The sequence below is a fragment of the Puma concolor genome, chromosome B1 (assembly GCF_028749965.1).
Source record: "Puma concolor isolate L17-30 chromosome B1, mPumCon1.1.hap2, whole genome shotgun sequence".
NCBI lineage: Eukaryota > Metazoa > Chordata > Mammalia > Carnivora > Felidae > Puma > Puma concolor.
This window is the reverse complement of record NC_141670.1, coordinates 172,231,052-172,255,701: the sequence shown is the minus strand read 5'-3', so window position 1 is coordinate 172,255,701 and position 24,650 is coordinate 172,231,052. Positions and strand designations below refer to the sequence as shown.

At 40.9% G+C, this 24,650-nt stretch overlaps 1 protein-coding gene across 2 annotated transcripts in view; it reads left to right on the top strand.

The window, feature by feature from the left end:
• Positions 1-18,121: 18,121 nt before the first annotated feature.
• Positions 18,122-24,650, top strand: part of SLC30A9 (solute carrier family 30 member 9) — an 84,763-nt gene continuing 78,234 nt past the window's right edge. Inside the window, exon 1 of one of the 2 annotated variants that reach the window (XM_086705156.1) lies at positions 18,122-18,364. In XM_086705156.1, the coding sequence (XP_086561282.1) occupies positions 18,253-18,364 (112 nt within the window). In that variant the 5' untranslated portion in view covers positions 18,122-18,252. The remainder of the gene's footprint in view (positions 18,365-24,650) is intronic. The other variant, XM_025922380.2, reaches the window with a different exon arrangement.

Here is a 24,650-nt window from a genome sequence, read left to right as displayed (position 1 = left end):
CCTTGATGCTGTGAACTACCAGATTCATGTTTTACAGTTCACTTTACTAATATCCAAAAGCATATAGTTCATCTTCTGAAGTGTGTAGAAATTATCCTTTTTTATTCCCTTATCTAAAAAGCTAACTTTCCTTTTGGGGCTTATAGTACTTTGGGCTTATTTTGAATTAATATTTCGTATGTGAATTTCATATTCCTCTTTCCCAAGGACAGTCCTCAATTTAAAAAAAGCAGAAGAACATTTCTTTTTTTTTTTTTTTTTTTTAAATATTTTTTTTTTCAACGTTTTTTATTTATTTTTGGGACAGAGAGAGACAGAGCATGAACAGGGGAGGGGCAGAGAGAGAGGGAGACACAGAATCGGAAACAGGCTCCAGGCTCCGAGCCATCAGCCCAGAGCCCGACGCGGGGCTCGAACTCACGGACCGCGAGATCGTGACCTGGCTGAAGTCGGACGCTTAACCGACTGCGCCACCCAGGCGCCCCAAACATTTCTTAATCAATATTGGAACAGGGTGCCTGGCTGGCTCATTTGGTAGAGAGTGCGACTCTTGATCTTGGGGTTGCATGTTTGAGCCCCACATTGGGTACAGAGATTATTTTTTAAAAAAGTAAAGTTTTTAGAAAAATTGGGGACAGCTTTTAGAGAAATATTTTAATTTTATATGGGTGTATTGCTGGGAATAAAATATTTTGGGGGAGTAATTAAACATTTACTGTAATAATTAGAACCTACCAGAGGGTTTGTTTGTTTATGCCCTTTAATATTGTAAAGTCAAAGGATCTGTAAGCCTTATTACTATTTGGGTTTTTAGGTTCATTGTGGTTGCTCTAAAATGGTTTTGTGGCTATACTTAGATATAGATATATTTATATAGCACTAATATACTTTCAGTAACATCAGTATTCTTTAACCCTTTGACATTAAAATGCTCAAGTAACTTTGAAGCAGGTTAATAAAATCATTTTTATTCTGTCATCTATATACTGGGAGTTACCAGATTCTCAAATTTGAAAACAGAATTTTATTTTGATTACAAGCAAACTGCCCCCTAGTGGCAAATTTTCTGAAAAACTGTAATGGCTCTCATTTTGCATGTAATAAAAATCATGGTTGGGGGAGGCATAGCTTGACTCCTGATTTTATTTCCAGTTGGTTTTTACATTAAACACTAAGGTTATGAAGAGATTGTTACTCATGATTTTAAAAGAGTTTGTGGACCAGTATCATTGGTTAATAATTACTATTTCAAGATGTCTAAGTGAGCTAATGAATTTTTTCACTGTATTTATGAGACAGTAGAGACACTACTGTTTGTCTCTGTTTTAAGACTGAGAAACTGGGGCGCCTGGGTGGCTCAGTCGGTTAAGCAGCCGACTTCGGCTCAGGTCATGATCTCGCGGTTAGTGAGTTCAAGCCCTGCATCAGGCTCTGTGCTGACAGCTCAGAGCCTGGAGCCTGTTTCAGATTGTGTCTCCCTCTCTCTGACCCCGCCCCCCGTTCATGCTCTGTCTCTCTCTGTCTCAAAAATAAATAAATAAACGTTTAAAAAAGAAAATTAAAAAAAAAAAAAGACTGAGAAGCTAAACTGGTAGTTTATTCCTGACTGGTAATTTGTGAAGGAAATCATTAGAATATAACCTCATTGAGACCATGCTCTCTGAATGTACATTTTTATAGTCTAATTGTATAGTATAAGGAAACACAGCCCATGGCTGTTCTTTGTGATACCATTATAATTGGGGTATTCATATAGTTCTGTTCTTCAACGTTTGTGGAATAAACCATTCAATTCTTAGGAGATACTTCCATGCATTTGCTATTTGCCCCACCTCAGAAGGTCATTGTAGACACTTGTCACATGTCTTCAAAGTTTTGAGCAAGGATAACAGGAGATACACTCCTCGTGAATGAACATTTTTTTTGTTTATCAGTAATGATGCTCTTACAAATGGATCTCCTCCCATGCCAAGAAAAAAGAAAGCATTACATGACATGACCATTTACACCAGATACTTGTTTTGGTTTTTTTCCTTGAAATGTCATCACTCCCAGACATCAGTAGAACTTAGCACTGGTTAAGTATTTTACTGTCATTTTTTGTATAATCTTATTGATAAGATTGTTTAGCCCATCCCCTGTATTGTCACATTCTGTTATCACTCACCATTATGTGGAATTTACAAAAAGCCCTTTGAAAATACAAAAGCAAGTTTGGGTTGTAATTAACCACTTAGTAAATCTGATTATAAATTATGGTGCAAAGTCACATAGAATGTTTTGAAGATTTTTTTTCCTGAATGTTGAACAAGGCTCTTAAAAAGAAACAAATGTTCAGGATCCCAGGTTTTCATCGAAGTGTTTACTATTACCCACAGAAAATAAACTGAAAGGATAATGCGACACATTCCAACATACATAGGAGTTCTGACGAGTAGATGAAGTCGATGAAGGACTGCTGGGAGCAATGGGAAGACTAAACTGAGCAGGAAGGCACGTGAACGCCTCTCAAGGCGTTCAAATGAAAAAAATTTTAACACTCCCAGTCTCACACTGTGGGCCCAGTTCAGCCTGTGGTCTTCCTGGCCAGTACATACTTTAATAGTGAAAGACTGTGTCCCAGACCCTCTTTGACTTCCTGCCTTGGGAAATAGGGCCAGATTACATTAATGCCAAGAACTCATTTCTTTTGCTGAGATCCTTTCCCATCTCTTTCCCTGTGCTCCATCCTTGTTATAGACCTTGTCCCTGACCCACATCCCTTTTGGTAGAGAAAATACTGAAGTTTGAGCCATGCAAGTCTTCAATCTTATTCATACTCCCTTGCGAACAATTTTCAATTTTGACCAGAGATAGGAAGGGAAAGGAGACTGGGCATCTCTCAAGTAGGGGGAGAACCCCTGTGGCCTAAGGCTTAGTTCCTTTCCCCATTTGTCTGAGGTACAGAAAGACAAACCAGGAGAAGGAACTTCTCTCTGAGGCCTAGAGCTCAGCTTACGTGAAAATCCCCCAGCACCTTTGGAAGGCATATGGATAAGCCATCATTCCACAGATACCTCTATATTTTCCTTTATTCTGAACTTAGTCTTTATTTCCATTTTTCTCTAAGTACCTTGGGACATCTCATGAACCTTTCTTTTGGTAGTGTCCTTAGTACTTGCTCCATTGTTCCATTACATTTACCCTGCAAAACCTCAACCTCCAAAAGTAACCCCTCCCCCACTTCTCTCTCATAGCGTTCTCTATTTTGCCTTTCCACGTATACTATTATATCTTTTAAACTCCCTTCTCTCAAAATAAATAAACTTAAAAAAAAAAAAAGAGATGGGAAACTAATGGGATGCAGGGGGCAGGAAGAGATCGGGGAGAAGGGATGGTTAGAAGGAGATGGTGGAGAGGTGAGGAGCCTTAGAAATGGGACTGCTGTCTATCCAAGGTGGACTCTGTGATAACGATCTGATAAGAGATTCCATGGGAAAAATAAATAAATGCTGTGCCATATCCTCTTGGCTCTTTTCAAAATCTCTCCAGTTTTCTTTTTGGTTGATGGATTCAACCAACTTACCAGCACAATGTTAAAGCATGATTAAGCATGTGCAAATATATACATCAGGCATAAGGTCAGAAAGTCCACAAATGGTAGTTAGTCTTGAGATATTCTCTTAGTTTCCCCGGGCCTCAATTTCCCCATTTGTAGAATGTGGCCAATAGAGAATTATTGCAAGGATTGAAGTGAGCATATTTGTACACTGTAGCAGTTTGGGCAAATAGCTACATTGTATATATATGCTTCTCATTTTACTTTAGGAGATTCTGGGACTCTTGGAATCTAAAAAACTTCCTTCCAGTCAGTGTTTAGTTAAATCTTGCCTTATCCTGTTTTTTTAAGTCAACACCTTTCTGGGCAAAAAAGAAAGTGGACTTAAGAGAATCCTCCACCCCATTAAAATACAAAGTCTTATGTTGACCTTTAGATTTTTTTTTTTTTTTTTACTCTCACAATTTCAGGGATATAAAGATTCATGCAAGGGACAGAAAGTAAAAATGCTATGACCATAAGCAAATCAGATCAGCTTCTGGAATTGTGAGAGCTCTCTCCACAAGTACGTCTTCAAAATCAGTAAATGATTAAAAGTTCTCTCTAAAACATGGTCCTTGTAAACTATCCCAAATGAATGCATGAGAAGGATGCAAAAATAGCCTAAGAAATGCTCAAAACTAAGTTTATCTGTAATATGTGGAGAATGAGGCCCAAATTACAATTCTTTCTTAAGGAATCTGCCAGAAATTGGGAGTGACTTCACTTATCCCAAGGGTGACACCTCGAAGTTGTGGAGATGAGACCATTATCATTGGAAAAGGCAGAGCATGGCCAAGCTCTGGGCCTCTGGAAGCCTGACAGACCAGCTTGCAGTCAATTCTCAGCCCTGTGATTGGTTTCGCCTATAAAATGGGGTTATGGGGCGCCTGGGTGGCTCAGTCGGTTGAGTGTCTGACTTTGGCTCAGGTATTGATCTCACAGTCCATGGGTTTGAGCCCCACGTTGGGCCCTGTGCTGACAGCTCAGAGTCTGGAGCTTGCTTCTGATTCTGTGTTTCCCTCTCTCTGCCCCTTCTCCACTCATACACAAACACTCTCTCTCTCTCTCTCTTAAAAGTAAACGTTAAAAAAAATTTTTTTTAAATGGGGTCACTAAGACCCCATGCATTGTGAGACAATAAAATGAGCTCCAGCATTGTTTAGCACAGTGCTTCACACACAAGGGCTTACAACATTTTTGCCGTTGTGATCATCATCATCTAGAATTCAGAAGAGTTCTGTGGAGTGCTTTATTGAACCACTTGAGTAGTTAACATAATTCCCATTTAACTATATCCCAAGCAGAAAATAGCTATAATTACTTTCCAGGTAGTGTTTAGTAATCATTGATGTTTGTATCAGTGGCCACCTCCCATTTTCTCCCCTACCCAGGTTCTATAAAATTTTCAGTTGTCAAGAGGTTACATGAACTGTGACATAATAGTAAGAGCACAGAACCAGATTTCAGTAGTAACTACATACAGATCTGTGACCTTGGGTACTGTATTTAACCACGCTTCACATCTTTTCTCTTTTGAAAAATAGGTAGTAATACAGGATCAAAATCATTATGTATGATGGGACAGAGTTTTCTCTGCCACACCCTCCCATTTTCTAGAATGCTTATTTTAATTTTTTAAATGTTTGTTTTTGAGAGAGAGACCGTGTGACCCATGAGAGGCACAGAGAGAAGGAGACACAGGCTCCAGGCTCTGAGCTGTCAGCACAGAGCCCGATGCGGGGCTGGAACTCATGAACTGAGAGATCATGACCTGAGCCAAAGTTGGGACGCTTAACTGACTGATCCACCCAGTCGCCCCTAGAATGTTGTATCTTAAGGCTACATTATTAGAAGGGTGTTTTAAAAATAATGTTACCTAACATAGTGAAGGAGAAAAAGTAACAATGTATCGAGGAAAGATCTAATTGCATTCACTATTTTATCTGGGAGTTAAACTCCCATAAGGTCTTTCCCCTTCTTCATGCATACTCAAGTTCTGGAGTCTGCCCACAACAATAATAGAAGTAGTTGGAGCAGAAAGAGACAGCATCCTTTGGAGGCAAGACCCAAGAAAAACTGGAGCTGAGATTCTAAGGAAAGAGTGAGTATATCAAAAAAACTAGGAGGGACGCCTGGGTAGTCCATCCAGTTAAGCGGCTCTTGATCTCAGCTCAGGTCTTAATCTCAGGGTAATGAGTTCAAGCCCCGTATTGGGCTCCATGCTGGGTGTGGTGCCTTCTTTAAAAAAAAAAAAAAAAAAAAAGGACTAAGGGACTGTATGGAGAAGCAACAGAAAGACAATGCAAAGTACAAATGCAAGCCATGTATGTAATTTGAAATTATCTAGCAGCACATTAAAAACAGTAAAAAGAAACGTGAAATTAATTTTTGTAATGTTTTATTTAACCCCCTATATCCAAAATAATATTCAGCTGTTAATAATTATTAATATATTTTACATTCTTTTTTTCGTATTAAGTCTTTGAAATCCAGTGTATTTTTTATTCTTATAGCACATCTCAATTCAGAGTAGCCATATATCAAATACTTACTCTCTGTATATGACTAGTGGCTACTTGATTGGACAATGCAGGTATTGAAGGTATGAAGGAGATTGTAGGAGATTCACTGGTGAACGTGGCATTGGCACATGTTGCTCCCCCAGAGTCTAGGAGTATGACTCCATGGCTGTGAATGGAGTTGAGGGGCCAGCTGAATAGGGTATAAAACGACTAATCTCTGCTGGCTTGTGGACTTTGTGTGGTTTAGATTACATGGCCTGAAAGTGAAGTTGGGATTGAACGTTCTTTGGGGTTTTGTGTGTATGTTAAATTGGCCAACATTAAAACCGTTCTAGATTAAACCACCCTTCTTTTCCATAATAGGGTGTATTAATCTACTCAGGCTGCCAAAACAAAATACCATTGACTGGATGGCTTAAACAACACAATTTCTCAGATTTCTCAGGCTGGGAAGGCCAAGGTCAAGGTGCCAGCAAGGTAGATTTCATTCTGAGGCCTTTTCTCTTGGCTTGTACATAGCCACCATCTCAGTGTATGTTCAGGTGTGTGTACGTGTAGAAAATGAAATATCTTTGTCTTCCTCTTATAAGCCCACCGGTCCTATGGGCTTAGGGCTTGCCTTTATGATTTAACCTTAATTACCTCCTAATACAGTCACATTGGGGGTTAGGACTGCAACATAAGAATTTGTGGAGTGAGGGGGCGGGGGAAACAATTCTGTCCACAGCATATGGACTTAGCGTTTAAGATACAGATGTAGATAATATTTCACGACTAAGAAATAAAAGTGAAACCTGGGAGATGGTAGAATGCCACCTTGTAGTGTAGCTGTGGTACAGCACTTTCATCTGTGAGTTAAAGGATCTGGGGCCATGTTCAAGGCTGGCTCTCCAGGAGCTGACCCGAGGCAAGTCACTTATGTTTCTAGATTTCAGTTTCCATATCTGTAAAACAGGGAATTACCGTTCTCTTGAAGTGGTTGTGAGTTTAAATAATGGTTGTTAGAGTGCTTTGTAAACTCTAGTGCTATGTGAATTTTTGGTGATGTTATCAAATTACCATGTCCTACACATAGTACTGAAAAAAAATTTTTTAAGGTTTTTAAGTAATCTTTACACCCAACGTGGGCCTCGAACTTGCAACCCTGAGATCAAGAATCGCTTTCTCTACCCGACTGAGTCAGCCAGGTGCCCCCACTGAAAACATGGTTTAAATGACTTCAACACAGTAATGATGACATACATCATTACACCTGTCAGATAGTGTTACTGCTAAAGCTCTGTATTAATGCAAGAGGGTTTCTACTACCACCACTGTTGAGAATACATATATTTCTGCCTTTTGATTCTTAGAAAACACATATGTTATATATGCTAATTCTATATGTCAGAAGCATTAAGTCATCAGAATGTCCGCAAACCAACCTGTCAATAAATGGTGTCAGTTATACCTTCAAAATATATCCAGAATCGGACTGTTTCTCTTCACCCGCCTCCGTTACCACCATGGACCAAACCATCTTCATCTTTCACCTCGTTTGTTACAGTAGCTTCCTCATTTTTCTCTTGTTTTCTGCTTTTACCTGTTTCCTTCCCATATGTCTGTTTTCAATGCAGCAGACAATCTTATGTGTCTCCTCTGCTGAGAACCTTCAACGTTCCCACTCTCAAAAGCCCCTGCGGTAACCTGCCAGCACCTATTGGATCACTCTCCTCTTGGTCCTCAGCTGCTACTACTTTTCCCCGTGTTCAGTGTTCCAGCCACACTGGTTTCCTTGCTCTTCCTGGAATGTGCCAAGTACACTCCTGCTCACGGGCACAAGTACTCTTTGTGTCCCTTCTACTTAGAATGCGGACCTAGATACCCATTTGATTTCTTCCTTTACATCCTTCAGATCTTTATTCAAATGTCGTCTTGGTCAGAGCTTTCCTGACGGCCCTATTTAAATGTGCTACACCTCACCCCTGGCATTTCTCCTTCTTACCTGCTTTACTTTTCTCTATGGCACTTCTTGTCTTGTGGTGCTTATCATATGGTATATAGCATTATCATATATTTACTTTATCATCTGTCTCCCCTACCAGAGTGTGAGTTTTATTAGGATAAGAATCTGTTCCTGTTTTATTGCATTGCTAAAAGCCAGTTCCTAGAACATAGATTGCACTCAATAAATACACGCTGAATGTTTGAAACAAAATCCACCCTAGTTAAACAGAAAAGGATCCTTTTTCAAAGGAAAAAATCTGGAAGTAGAGAATCAAGCTTGGAAGCTATAGAACCAGGAATGATGTAGTTTCCATTGGAGACAGTCATCACTATTGTGGGGTTACGCGCCAGAACTTCTGTCCCCACTACCTGTGAAAGCTGCATATATCTTGGCCTCACACCTCTTCCCTTGCACAAAATGTATTCCATGAGATGCCTTGCTTTTCCCATCACTTTTTTCAAATGGATGTCTCTGTCACATCTGTGGGCCCTAGCTGCAGGGGGGCCTGGAAAAGCAAGTTCCCGCTTTCTATCCTGGGGAGGTGGACCCACAAGGTGGGAAATTCCCCCAGATACTGGAATTACATCAAAGATATGCTGGGTAGACAGAAAGTATGATAAATGTCCTTTACTGGTACTGAACTCTACCTACCATTAAAAAGTTCCAGGGGCACCTGGCTGTCTGAAGAGAGTTTATGACTCTTGATCTTGGGGTCATGGGTTTGAGCCTCACAGTGGGTGTAGAGATTACTTAAAAACAAACAAACAAAAAAAAACCTTAAAAAAATTGCAAAAGAATTTAATAAAAAAAATTCCATGTCAAGAGAACTGAATTTAGATAGAAACTTTATTTTTAATCTAGAATTTTTTTCTTTCTTTCTTTCTTTTTTTTTTTTTTTAATTAGAAGCAATTCCTAAAACTGCCCCAACATGGCAAGTAACTGTTCCATACAAACACACGCATATGCTTGGAAGGAGCAACCCCGCAAAGAGGTGTGCTCTAGCAAGGAAGGTCAGGGCCACTGTTGGCAGCCCCTCCACAGCCAGCCCAGGGTCCTGTGGGCAGAGCAGGCCAGTGGGCATGAGGAATCCTGGGGGTGGGGGTACTCAGCCAATGGCTTTGGGGTGGCTGGAATTTGTTTCTAACAGCAACTGCTAAACGATCTGTTTTCAAATTTATTTTTCTTCCTTCCTGATTCTGTCTCTAAGCTTTATCAGTTGCATATTTTCTTTCTCATTTCACATCCTGATAAGTAACAGCCTGGAGTATGGTTCCCATCGTGAACTTGTACTTCTTGGCCAGAGGGTGGAGTGAGTAAACAATCTGATGCTTTACTTATGGAAAAGAAATGGTGTGAGCCCATCATCAGAAAAAGCAGTGAGGGCATAAAATCCCGGGCTGCCTCAGAGCTTTTCCTTTGTCACCAGAACTACTGTATTCAGCCACTAGGTCAGTGAGTAGCCTGCTGCCCAGCCCAGTTCAAATATATTAGATTCTAGGACTCGTCTTGATTCCATTTAACCACTTTTCCTCATACCACTTTTTTTTTTTTGCAATATGGGACAGGAATGACTCTCTCGAATTATTAGATATTTAAGTGTAGAATTCACTGTCCTTAGCACACACTTCAGTTGGTGAAGTAACATGTAGCAGAGGCTACCCTGCAAGTTAATGAATAATTATGTTTTGTATTATGTTTTGTATTCTGGCCTCTGATTGCAAGTCATTTGTCCCAGCCACCTGGGGCTTGGTAATTATTTCTTTGACACTTTCTAAAATGTTTTTAGCTTTAAAAAAATATATTTTTGCTGCTTATTTTTTTACTTCATTTGTTTAGTTCTTTTCTATTTATTAAATTCTTCCATTTGCTTCAATTCTTTAGAATGTCTCCTGGCTCTTTATGATCTATTTCTGTTTAAGTATGTAGAAGAATGTGAAAGAATTATTCCTTACTGTGAAGAAGCCAAAGCCACAGTCAAGCTTGTTTACCATCTTACGGGCACAGTTTAGGCCTCAGCTTTCAAGGGCATATTTTTGGCTTGTTACAAAGCATGCTTTGGCTGCCCTTCTCCAAAGTCTGCTCCTCCCTAACCAGAAAACAGGGCAGGGACCAGATTCTTTTCTTCCTTTTTCAGTTTCTCTGTAGCTGCTTATGCCCTGATATGGCATAGCCAAAATACCAGAATTGACTCAATTTGACTCCTTTTTCTAGGGCTAAAAAAAGGTAAAGATCTGGATTTTTAGAAAGGACAAATAATGTAAAATTTCATACAAATCTGATACACACACACACACACAGATTGATGTCAGACAAAAGTACTTCTGGCAAGCTATCCAAAGACAAGAAAAGAAATGTTGGAGGTATCAGGAAAAAGTGTAGGATTGCTGGGGAGAACAAAGAAGCTGTAATGAAGCATGTCTATGCTACGGAAATGTTTGGTGGAAGATGGTTTCACAAGAGGCTAAGAATAAAAAAGAACAAGACTCTGGCCCTGTTTATCTTTCACCTTCCTGTCCCCACTTGTATAGATATTTGAGGCAAGAGATAGGAAATATTGTCTCCCATTCCTCTCTCCCTGATTCCCCAAAGTGATGCTGAAGTGGGAAAGTGGCTTCAGACATGGACAGAGCTGGTACATGGTAAGGCCAGAGTTAGGAGGGTATTTATGGAGAAGCGGGAGGGGATGGTGGCAGAGGAAATGGAGTGGAGTGCTGGGGACAGAACGTGTAGATTCCTAAAAGAAAGGGAAGGGTCTCTAGAGCCTGTGAGAGCCTTTCAGTAATGTGGATCAAAGTCACATAGCATTTATGGGGCGCCTGGGTGGCGCAGTCGGTTAAGCATCCGACTTCAGCCAGGTCACGATCTCGCGGTCCGTGAGTTCGAGCCCCGCGTCGGGCTCTGGGCTGATGGCTCAGAGCCTGGAGCCTGTTTCCGATTCTGTGTCTCCCTCTCTCTCTGCCCCTCGCCCGTTCATGCTCTGTCTCTCTCTGTCCCAAAAATAAATAAACGTTGAAAAAAAAAAAAAAGTCACATAACATTTAAGGGGAAAAACGTACTTTTCCTAGAGGAATTATGTATATGTTTATTGAGAGAGAAGGAGAGCTGATTAGAAAAAGAAGTAAAAGTGGACTGAAAGTTCTCTCTGTGGGGTGGAAATTGTAGAGATTTTACAGAAATAACCTTAATTCCTAATCTCTCTGAAGGGGCCTGTGGACTAAAGGAGAATTAAGTTACGTAGTTCTTACAGTTTGGATGCATTCACTCACTTACCCACATACATTATATGTCCCATGCACTATATTGTACACTAGACACCAAAGCTTGAAAGGTGAGTAAGAAACAATCCCTGTCTAAAGATACTAGGGGAGACAAAACTGTGTAACCAGTTTGAGAATCTCAACACAAGAGGCATGTCCCTGAAACTGTCATATTTTCTATTCTTGGTACTTTGCTGAACTTCATTGTTTTGGGATAGCAGCCTCCCTGTTTATTAGATTCTTAATTCCAGGTACTGAGATTTAGTCCTACTCATTTAAAACATCAGTCTCATAATTTAATTTAAAAATACTCACGCCCCTCCAGGGTAGACTAGACCTGTCGATCCAGCTCTCTTTACACACACCTCTTCCGTGTGCTTCCTCCTCTGGTGGTGTGGTCAGGAGCTCAACAAGGAAAACAGGTAATGTCTTAAGTGCATGAGTGTGGTAAGGTTGCTGTCCCCTTTCTGTAGGTCCCTGTGGCTTATCTAGTTCCTTGTCAGTGAGTGCACATGGGGATTCCCAACAGGCCCCATTGAGGAGAAATTCAATCCCAAACAGTTCCCTATGTTTTGATAGCTCTTTATAAGTAAGACTTGCTGTATCCATCAGCTGACTCGTGGCCAGCAGTGGTGAAGTACATTCATCTGATGTACACCTATCTGTTGCCCCATGTTCTATGACAAGTCTACAGGTGTCAATCTCATTTACTGTCTATGATCCCAACCTGAGGTCTATAGGATCAGATGGGATCCAAGTCTATATATTGGAATTCTCTCTGCTCCATGTACCATCTGCCCCCACCCCCACCCCGTGCTCAAAATTACCTCCAAATTTATAGCGCTGGGATAGATCACCAAGCTTGGTGGTTAAGCAAACATCCAAATGGGGATGGAGATATCCCTTTCTTTGTCTTGAAGACACTACAAAACTTTACAAGTACCACAGCATAAGAAAAACTTTCTAAAATAGAACACAAAATGGGGCGCCTGGGTGGCGCAGTCGATTAAGCGTCTGACTTCAGCCAGGTCACGATCTCGTGGTCCGTGAGTTCGAGCCCCGCGTCGGGCTCTGGGCTGATGGCTCAGAGCCTGGAGCCTGTTTCCGATTCTGTGTCTCCCTCTCTCTCTGCCCCTCCCCCGTTCATGCTCTGTCTCTCTCTGTCCCAAAAATAAATAAACGTTGAAAAAAAAAATTAAAAAAAAAAAATAGAACACAAGATATTAACTATTAGTGAAATAAATTGATAATTTTGAAAAATTGATAATTTAACATGAAGACCTTCCTTTCTCCAAAGACACCACTAAAAAATGATAAGACAGCTCACAGAGTGGAAGATGACATCTGTAATACACATATCCAACAAGGGACTTGTTTCCAGAATATAAATATCAAGAGCTCATACAAATCAATAAGAAAAACACAGACAACCCAAAATAAAGGTGGGCAATAATCATCTTGACTAGGATATGAAAAGGATATCTAACGAGCCAATATACATTTGAAATTGTATCCAGCTTCATTTATCATCAAGGAAATGCAAATTAAAACTACAATGTTATACCGCTCCATACCTCCCATGAGGTTAAAAAAGAAAAAAAAAATAAAAAAGGATAGTAGCAAATGGTGGTACAGTCATGAGCAAACAGAACTTCCCCATACTGTTATTGGGGGTGTCTATTGGTAATTGGTACAACTACTTTCGCAAACTGTTAGCAACTGCTAAAGCTGGAAGTCTGCATACCATATGGCCCAGTAATTTTAGTCCCAGGAATATGTCCATCAGAAATGCATACACAGGTCATTGATAATTTGTAATAGTCTTGAACTAAAACTACCCAAATGCTAATCTGCAGTAAAATGGGTACATTGTGGGATATTCACACAATACAATCCTATATAGCAGTGAGAATGAACATAACAATATGAATCCTACAAACATAATGTTTGAGGTAAAGAAACTAGACTCTTTCATATGTAGTATGAAAGAACACATAGTGTACAACATAGAAAGTCTCAAACGGGAAATTAATCTCTGTTGTTAGGATTCGTACTACCTTCAGGGGTGGGAGGGTAGTGACTAGAAGAGAAGCTTCTGGGAAGCGGGCAATGCTGTGTGCTGATAACACAGTTTTGTTCCCTAGTTAAAATCCTTAGAGCCATGCCCATAGGATTTGTGCTTTCTTCCGTGTATTATACTTAAATAAAAAGTTAAAATTTTAAGAGCCTAACGAGAATTTCTTTTGGTGCCCCCACCTGTGGCTTTGGGGAAGAAGTTTAACTCTCTCCACCAATGCTGCCCTCCCCCAAAGTACCAAATCTACATGCTCTCAGTCCCCAGCTTATTTTTCTCAAGGATAAAGATTATCAAACATTTCAGTCTGCTCTGTCCCCAGGAGTATTTAGTAATTTGATTTTCCCAGCTAGAATACCTGTAATCCCCTGATCACTAACCTCTGAGGAAAGGAGCCAGGAGTGTATGGAGAAAAGAGCTAAGAAGGTAAGAGTTAGGACCCAGGAATATGGTCAACATTGGAGAAATTCTTCTTATTCCTGGATGGAAGTGGTAAAGGGTGAACCTACTGAGTGCAAGTGGAGTACTATATGGTTATTTCACATAATAATTGTGATTAAAAAACAAGTTAATTCACAGAATAACGTAGGGGAGAAAACCTATCAGAACAACCAACCTCTGCCTCTCCCCACCGCACCCTATGGTCACACACGTACGGATTTGGAGTTAGAGGACCGGAGTCTGATTCCATGTTCTAGCTCATCCTTGCTGAGTGATCTTGGGAAAATCACTCAACACCTCTGAAAAATGGAGAGGGGGATTAGCAGCCTGGTCAGAAACATATCAACTTCACATTTCACTTTCTCTACTTATGCAGACGTTTGCTATATATGCAAAATATGTGCAGACCCACATTGCTTCTGACCATGCTTGTACAGCAGGGAATGATACCTTTGAGTGTGGCCAGACAGTCTTCCTTTTATCCACATGTAAAACATTTTCTTTTTCAAGTGTTCAGGTGGGCAAGCTCCCTCCTCCTTCAATCCTGCAGGCCAAAAGCAACACGATGCCAACACATATATATGTTCAAAATTAAATTTGTGTTCTTAGTATGCCTCATGATAGAACCACTCACTTTATCTTCTAATGGATTATCTAAGTCAATTTTCCACATAAACGGTCAAGTTTGTCTTGAATCACTGTTTTCCCAAAGCTATAGACAAGATGAAACCAAGGAACAGTCAGCTTAATTACAGCCAATTTCTGAAAGATGTGGGAACTCCTTCAGAATTAATGGAAAACTTTGCAGGTGTTGTGTATGGTAATAATCAAATGACACTTCTTTCCTACATCTATTTCCATCCATCTGACTTAATAGTTACCAAATTTAGGCATCTATTTATATCTCAGATCCTCATGAAACTCAATTTTTAAAAAAAAATGTTTATTTTTGAGAGAGTGTGAGTGAGGGAGGGGCAGAGAAAGAGGGAGATAGAGGATCTGAAGTGGGATCTGTGCTGACAGCAGAGAGCCCGATGTAGGGTTCAAACTCACAAGCCATGAGATCGTGACCTGAGCTGAAGTTGGACACTCAACCGACTGAGCTACCCAGGCGCCCCAAAAATTCAGTTTATTTTTTTGAAACTTAATATGTTGATCATACATAAAAAAATATGGGGAAATGCTCTCTTGACCTGTATTTCAGAAAACAAGATATCATTCAAATCTTTTAAGTTTTAAAAAAAAATTTTTTTTTAATGTTTATTTATTTTTGAGAGAGACAGAGACAGAGTGTGAACAGGGGAGGGGCAGAGAGAGGGAGACACAGAATCTGAAACAGCCCAGATCCCGATGCAGGGCTCGAACTCACAAGCCATGAGATCATGACCTCCTGAGCCAAAGTCAGACGCTTAACCGACTGAGCCACCCAGGCACCCCTAAGTTTATTTATTTTTGACAGAGACAGAGTGTGAGCATGAGCTGGGGAGGTGCAGAGAGAGAGAGGGAGACAGAATGCGAAGCAGGCTCCAGGCTGCCAGCACAGAGCCTGACGCCGGGCTTGAACTCACAAACTGTGAGATCATGACCTGGGCCAAAGTCAGACGCTTAACTGACTGAGCCACCCAGGCGCCCCTGTTGTCATTCAAATCTTGAAAGACCCTACATTTTCTTCCAAAGGATAAAACTGTTTGACTTAGAAAGTAAAGTGTGGTGGTTAACAGCAAGATCTCTGCCTTAGTTTCCTCATCTATAACTTACTTAGGTGTTATGAATAAGATAATGCACACAGAGGGTGTGGCAATTGCCATATGACTGATATTTTACCGTTACTAATTTTTTTTTAAAAAAATTTTTTTTTTCCAACGTTTATTTATTTTTGGGACAGAGAGAGACAGAGCATGAACGGGGGAGGAGCAGAGAGAGAGGGAGACACAGAATCGGAAACAGGCTCCAGGCTCTGAGCCATCAGCCCAGAGCCTGACGCGGGGCTCGAACTCCCGGACCGCGAGATCGTGACCTGGCTGAAGTCGGACGCTTAACCGACTGCGCCACCCAGGCGCCCCCTACCGTTACTAATTTTTAAAAAATAAACCCAACGTGAGGTTTGAACTCAACCCCAAGATCAAGAGTCGCATGCTGTACCAACTCAGCCAGTCAGTCAGGCATCTCTAATACCACTATTTGAAATTATATGTCTATTTAAAAAGTTTGTCTCCTCACATAGAAAAATAAACTCCATGATGTTGGATTCTTATCTGTTTACTACATATAGGCAGCTGCTGAATGTGTCTGAGGTGCAGCAGTAAGGCAACGTCTCTTGGTAGACCTTGGTACTTTGCTTTACTGCTGCAAAGTCTGCAAAGGATGGGATTTCTCAAAGAATTTAGGGTCAAGGGAAATTCTAAGGAACTCTACAACTGACATTTCCTTAATTTTCAGCACTTGGGGAAATTTTGAAGACTGCCCAGCAGGACAAGTATGTTATGAAAACACATCATTGTATCTAACATCAAGGTGTAAACACCAAGACAGCTGCAGAAGTATTTTATTTTTTGTTTATTTACTTTGAGAGAGCGAGACAGCGAGTGAGAGAGTACGCGGACATGCTGGAGCAGGGAGGGGCAGCCCAAGCTGTCAGCAAAGTGCCCCCCTTGATCTCATGAACTGAGTGCTCAATCTCATGAACTGAGTGGAAATCAAGAACTGGATGCCCAACCGACTGAGCCCCTCAGGGACCCCTGGGTAAGTATTTTAATCTAAGGCCGTGAAGACCTTATTATGTGATCCAGCATTGTGAGGGTTTAAACAAGGTAACACAGCAAGATCTGCTTTATTCTTCAAACTTATTTGGCAAGTCAAGGCTTCTGGAAGTTCATCAAAATTAATACAGTATCCACTATAAGAAACCAGGGGCTACTTTAAGAAATCCAAAGCAGGTTAGCATTATGGCAAAGATTAATGGACACTTACATACAATGACTATGAAGTTAGAGTTAAGCCTTTATGTATTTTGTATCATGGAGTTGAATTTCTGTTAAAATCTATCCACAAAGAAGAGACAAGAACTTTCTAGTAATATTCTGATTTTTTATAATCTTGAGGTTCTGAATATTTAACCTTAATGTATTAAACTATGTTTGTCATAGAAGTTAAATTTGCTTACCATTTTGTGATAATTTATTCACTGTGACCCCACTAAGCTGGTTATACTTAATTAGCAAAAAAGGCTGTAGATTCTCTCAAAATTAGGAACAAACTAATTTACTTCCCTTTGAAAGAGCTATTCTGTAGGAACATAGTTAAGCTACTCAGATTGATTTCAAAACAAACGACAATGCATTCCACTCTATTTGCTGTGCTGGCGGTTGTTTTACCCCCTCGGAAACCGCAATGTACAAAACCCAAGATTCCGTGATGCTTATTTTCTATTCCGAGCAAATTAAAAAACAAAACAAAACAAAACAAAACTACATAGAAACTTTCAAATAATGATAAGCGTTTTGAAGAAAAGTATACAAGGCAACCGGGTAGAGACTAACCAGCCCTACTCCAGCCAGCGTAGTCAAGGAAAGTGTCTATTGAGTTTGAGCTAAGATCTGAATGAGCATGTCAGAGGTCAACACCGTGGTGAGTATTGTTCCGATCTTTCTAGAACCAGACTGACTCCTGTTCCGATGTCCGCACATCTCCACTTAACCCACCTCGAACACATTAAAGTCTTACTTTATTACATTACACACGGGAATCCGAGGTTCAGAGGTAAATAAGGCAAGTACCTGCCTTCACGTACTCTGGCTACACACTGGTGTGTTAGAGGAGAACGACGTACTGGGGCAGGGTTTGGAGAGTACTGAGTTCGGCACGTTAGCCGCTGCTTGAGCTCATCCAAGAAGGCTCCGGAGAGAGAGGTTAAGTAAGCCACCATCCTTCCTTCCCACCTCTCTTCCCATTTCCAACAGCATGGCCCACGTTTCGAGCTCAGAAATAGAAGCAGGCAGACGCCCGAAAAGGCCCTGTCACTTCTCCCACGGTTTTCCTAGCTGTTAGGATGCAAACCACTCAGGCGATGACTTCCAAATAACGCGAAAAGGTACAGACGCAGAAAAAGCGAAGAGGACACCAAAACCCAGCAGCATCCCCGCCCTGCGCACGTCGTGGCGTCACGGTCTGCGGAGGCAAGGCCTCTCGATTAGTGCTCCGAGACTACGTCACTTCCGCTGCCTGCGCGCTCTGCGGCGCTAAATGTTGTTACTATTTCCGGGTCATCCAGGCCGCCTGTGGCGGCGCAGGCGTGAGTATTAGCAGGTGTCCGGTCTATGGAGTCAGTTGTTGCCGGCGGCGTCGCGGAGGCAGGAGGTGGTGTCCGAATAGGGGCCTTTGCCCCGCCAGGATGTTACCGGGCTTGGCCGCCGCCGCTGCGGCCCACAGATGTAGCTGGTCCTCCCTGTGCCGGCTCCGTCTGCGCTGCAGGGCGGCGGCCCACGGCTCCAGCGAGCGCCAGGGTGAGTGTACCGGCCCGGCCGCTGACTCCGCGGCAGGTGACCTGGAGGACCAGGCCAGTCTCGGCGCTTCGCCTCGGGCAGTTCGCCTGCTTGCCCTTCCCCAACCCCCTAACCTTGCTTCCGGGTCTCCGCCTTTGCAGTTCGGCCCGCCCAGCCCGCGGGGTTTCTGGAGAGGTCTCCCAGACCCTGGTTTCGCCTCTGGCCCTAAGACGACCCCCGCGGAAACTTGCGGGTAGCTCTCGGGCCTGGTCGCTTGCGTGAAGCCAACCACTTTGTACCAAATGAAACGCCACGTTTGCATCGCAATGTCCCCGGTGACAATCTCTTTCCTTTCGGACAGTGAGAAATTGCTGACTCCCCAGAGTGCCTGGGTGTTTCGAGCTCACCAGTTCCCTTTCTTTGAGCGCTTTTGGCCGAGCAGGTTTTCTTGCCCTGCCCCTTTTCCCATATCTCCAACTTTTGTCTTAAATTTCCCGAAAGTAGGGAGGATTGGGGGCGGGGGGGAGTACTCATTATTTACGAATCATTCTTGAGTATGAGCGTATGACCGTGCCACAGTCATTGAATGGACCCAGTTTGGGACTGAAAAGCAAGAGAACTCTCTCTTCGGTTCCGTTGAACAATCTTATTGGTGAAAACGTGTGTACTGGAACTGTAACTCAGAAAAATGTGGTTGACGCGAATTTTTATCCCTCTCCTTCAGCATTCTTTTCTGCCTCAAATTTAAGTTGTCCCACAGTTTCCAAGATAGCAAGGAACTTTTCAGTTTTAGTAAGGCTTGTGTCTGTTTTTACCATGGCTTGACATGCTGTAGCTTGATTCTCCAGAACTGATAGGAACGAGGAGGGAAAAACAGAACCATATCCACCCCTAGTCTAATTCCTCAGATTCTTGAGTATGCAGAGTATTTACAGAAACATTTCCCAAAAGTTCATGTTTGAAAAACTTTGTATCATGTTTGTGACCTCAGAGTAGAAGTTAGAACTTGCAGTCAAGTCATTCAAGTTGATAAGTAATATAAATTAAAGTAATGCCTAAGCTGTGCAGATAAAATTAGAATACATCAGTGTTTTTTATTTGCAATGAATGTATAAACTGGCTTTTAAAATTTCAGAGGAGTTAATTTTAACGTCACTGTTCTTGGGGCTTTTTGGTGGTGATAGAAAAGTTGAGTTTTTCTATTTTGGCAATATAGCTGGTTCCCTAATGAACAAAATGAATCATCTGATTATACCATACTCCAAAATCCCCAGGTAAACCTTCTAGCAGAGTTGATTCTTATCGCCAAGCAACTTTGGCATTTTACACTTAAATTAGGTATATTGGCTGTTGAATTTAGTCTAAACTGCCCTTTAAGTGTTAGTTGAAAGGATTTGAAATAGTGTAATTTGTATTCCCTATTCTCTGTAACTGTCATCGTGTCCAAAATTATGTACTCTTTGTCTCATCCATCTGTGAACCACAGATAATAATACCTATTCCATCAGTCAGAATGACTTTGCAAAGTTCTTTGGAATGTTTATCACCAGGAAATTAAAATGTGTTTTCACACTTAAAAAAACATGTAGTAGGTTTTAAAAATAGCCTTCTTTGTGAGAATTTAGTTCCAGAAATACCAAAACAATTTTTAAAAGGACAACAGTTATGGTAAAATTTTAAAAAGCATTTAGAAAAAGGGTACTATTTAAGTTGGATGCATGTAAGAAGAAAAGGATATTTGAAGAACTTTTGGGGAAAAATTCCAAAAACATATTTTTCTTCGTCAAGAAAAAGTTTATGCTTCTAAATCCCTGTGTGGTGGAGGAAAAACTTACAAAGAATAAGGAGAGAAGGAAGCCTTAAGGGAAACAATTGCCTTATTTGCATACTTAGAAATGAGAAATGCCTGTACACTGAAAGCTCAGTTTCAAGGGGATAAGGAAAACATTGTAGAGCAGCACTGTCCAAAAGAAAGATAATTGAGCCATGTATGTAATCTTGAGTTATCTGATGGCCAAATGTGAAACAGTAAAAAACAGATAGTGTTAATTTTAATATATTTTAGTTCTTGGGTTTTTTTCTAACATTTATTTTTGAGAGAGAGCATGCGCTAGTGGGGGAAGGGCAGAGAGGGTAACAGAGGATCTGAAGTGGCCTCTGATAATAGAGAACCCGATGCGGGGCTCAAACCACAAACTACGAGATCATGACTTGAGCTGAAGTCGGACTCTTAGCCAACTGAGCTACTCAGGTGCCCCAGTTTTAATATATTTTATCCAGTATTTTCAAAATATTTCAATATGCAATCAAGATAAAAATTGAGTTATTTTACATTATTTTTTGTACTAAATCTTTGAAGTCCAGTGTGCATTTTATGTTTAGCACATCTTAATTCAGAATAGCCACATTTCAGGTGCTCAATGGACAGTGACTACTGTATTGAACAGTGCAGTTATAAAGTTAGTATCCCTAATTTATAAAGAATTTTTACAAACCAGTGTATCTTGCAGTAAAAAAATGGGCAAAATAAATAAATGAAGAGTTCATTAAAGGAGTTCAAGTGGCCAATTCAAATGCAAAAATCTACCATACGTACCAGTAGGCATGGAAATATTAGTTTAAGGATTTGCTACTCATTGCCTGTAGCATATTGGCTAAGTTTTCCATAATGATGCCTCATACGGAGGGTACAGGAAAGCAGGAACTTTCTTACTATTCATTGGGACATACAGTTGAACAGTGTTTTGGAGGTCAGTTATTCTTTATATAAAAAGAATACAAAGGGGTCACCTGAGTGGCTCAGTTGTTTAAGCATCTGAAAGGTCTTAGGTCATGATCTCATGGTTTATCAGTTCTAGCTCCACATCAGGCTCTCTAGTGTCAGCACAGAGTTCACTTCAGATCCTCTGTCTCCCTCTCTCTCTGCCTTTCCCCTGCTCATGCTCTCTCTCAAAAATAAACACTAAAAAAGAAAGAAAGAAAAAAAAAGAACTAGGGGCACCTGTGTGGCTCAGTCCAGTAAGTGTCCAACTTCAGCCTAGGTCATGATCTCGCGCTTCCTGAGTTCGAGCCCCTCGTTGGGCTCTGTGCTGACAGCTTGGAGCCTGGAGCCTACTTCAGATTCTGTGTCTCCCTCTCTGCCCCTCCCCTGCTCACACTCTGTCTCTCTCAAAAATAAATGAACATTAAAGAACAAAAAGAACTTTAGAGGTGCTTGGGTGGCTCAGTTGGTTGAGGTCATGATCTTAGGCTTCGTGAGATCCAGCCCCATGTCTTGGGATTCTCTTTCTCCCTCTCTCTTCCCCTCCTCTGCTTGTGCTGTCTCTCAAAATAAACATTTTAAAAAAACAAAAACTTTAAAAGTTTATACTTTCTGACCCAATGATTCTATTTAAAATGATTTACTTTAAAGAAATAAGCAGAGAGGTATTACAGTGTGTGCACAGTTTCATTATTCATTATAATAAATTGATAACATTTTTAGTTATGGAGAGTTGGAAACTGAAATATATTATGGTACCTTTATTATGCACTGGTGATGTATACAACATTAAAAATATCAATTTAGGACAATATTTAGTGACATGAGAAAATGCTATTGTACTATTAGGTAAAACTAGAAAAAATGTACAGTAAGAATATATGCCGCTCCTGTCAGTGGGGACAGGAGAGTGGCAGAGACAAATAGAATCTCAGGCAGGCCCTGTGCTCCTCACTGGGCTCCATATGGGACTCCATCTCACAAACCATGAGATCGTGGCCTGAGCTGAAATCAAGAGTTGAACGCTCAACCAACTGAACCACTGGGCACCCCAAACATAATCCTTTTAAAGAATAAAAATGTGACTTAGTTTCTGTAGTTAATATTTCCTTTTTTTAAAAAAGTTCCTCTGACTTTGCATGGGGCACTTATTTTATTTTTTCATATATTTATGCCTCACCTCATTTGACAAAAATTTGAGATGGGAGGATGCTCCTTTAAGTACTGCATATCAAATTAACAGATATGTGCTTTTGCTTAAATCTGAGGTTTAACAGAAGTGTAGTTTTAAATAAAAAATTAAATTTTTTTATTTTTTTATTTTTTTATTTTTTTATTTTTGGGACAGAGAGAGACAGAGCATGAACGGGGGAGGGGCAGAGAGAGAGGGAGACACAGAATTGGAAACAGGCTCCAGGCTCTGAGCCATCAGCCCAGAGCCCGACGCGGGGCTCGAACTCACGGACCGCGAGATCGTGACCTGGCTGAAGTCGGACGCCCAACCGACTGCGCCACCCAGGCGCCCCAAATTTTTGTATTTTATTCCTGTCTCTAATCTGGTAGTATTTATTACCCTAAGGAAAACAGAGTGGAAGTTTTCACTTTTGTTGTGCCTCCTCCCCCCACCCCACTTTGAATAAGTTATAGGAACATTGCCAGCTATAAAAGACCATTTTGGCAGGCTGACAGCATAGTTCTATATAGTTCAAATTTATGATAGGATGTGTTAACTGAAAGATGATGCTAATCATACTGTGTGCCTCATAGGTTTTTGTGAGTTGAGGTTCAGTTCAGCAAAGGGTGCCAGGCATTGTAGTTAGTGCTGAACAAGACAGACCTTCATTGGGCAGACACTAAGAATGAGAAAACATGTCTAAGTGCTGCAAAGATGATGGGCTAAAAAGTAGCTAGCAGAGGCCATTTCATTTAGATCTGCTAAGGAGGTGGTGACTGAGTCAAGGCATGAAAAATGAAAATGAACTAGCCACGTGAAGATCTAGGGTGAAGAGCAGTCCAGGTAGAGCAAATAGGAACCCTAAAGACCATATAGTAGCGTTCAGGAGCAGAGAAGAAAACTGCTGTGGCTCGGGGAAGTGGGCATAGAGTATGAAATGAAGTTTGAGAAGCATCAGTGCCTTTTAGGCCATAGGTTTTAAAAAAGGGCAATATTTACAAAATATCAGTCAGACTACTGTGGGGAGAATGGATTGAAAAGGGGAGAGTGAGTAAGGACATCATTTGGGAACTATGATAGTTATCTAGGCAGGCAAGGCTGTGGCTAGGCCATGGTGGTTAGCAGTGGAGATGGAGAGAAATAGATGACTTTGAGGTATGTTTTGGAATATAAATTAGAAAATATGATGCAGGGAAGGCATTTAAGACAATGGTGCTTGGTAAACCCTAAATATATTAGATACTGTTTTTACTTTTCTAAGCATATATTAACAAGAATTAAGGGCAGTAGAGATGTATACCAATAGGCAATGTAGGAAGTTGCCAGCATCTCATATTTACTTAAAAAAACAATATTCTTGGGGCGCCTGGGTGGCGCAGTCGGTTAAGCGTCCGACTTCAGCCAGGTCACGATCTCGCGGTCCGTGAGTTCGAGCCCCGCGTCAGGCTCTGGGCTGATGGCTCAGAGCCTGGAGCCTGTTTCCGATTCTGTGTCTCCCTCTCTCTCTGCCCCTCCCCCGTTCATGCTCTGTCTCTCTCTGTCCCAAAAATAAATAAAAACGTTGAAAAAAAAATTAAAAAAAAAAACAAACAAAAAAAACAATATTCTTCCCTGTTGCTTACTGTGTTCTGGAGAGAAATCACATCCGTTATCGTTCTCTAGGCTGAGCTACCTGATCTAGGTCACACTTTTGCTTGCTAGATGATTCATCACCAAAGGTTTTCCTGTGTTTTTGGCTAGCTGAAAGCGTAAGAGTAAACTAGATAGTGTCAGTATTAGTAGTAATAATATTAGAAGTAATTTGGCAATGAATGTATTTCTTAGTTTTTTTAATTTTCGGCATTTTTTTGGAAAATACAGAAAATTATAACTTATCAAGTAAAAACTATACATAATCTAGATATTTCACCAGTCACATTTTTTTTTCTTAATTAGGCTCTATACTCAGTGCGGGGCTTGAACTCAAAACCACAAGATCAAGGGTCACATGCTTTACTGACTGAGCCAGTCAGGTGCCCCCACAAGTCACTTTTGTTGTTGTTGTTGTTCAAGTTTTTATTTATATTCTAGTTAGTTAACATGTAGTGTAATACTGGTTTTAGGAGTAGAATTTAGTGATCCATCACTTACATATGACATCCAGTGCTCATCACAAGTGCCCTCTTTAATATCCGTCACCCATCTCGCCCATCCCCTCACCCACTTTCCCTCTAGCAACCTTCACTTCGTTCTCTATAGTTAAGAGTCTCGTGTGATTTGCCTTTTTTTTTCTCCTTCCCCTATGTTCATCTGTTTTGTTTCTTAAATTCCACATGTGAGTGAAATCATGTGGTATTTGTCTTTCTCTGATTAACTTGTTTTCCTTAGCATAA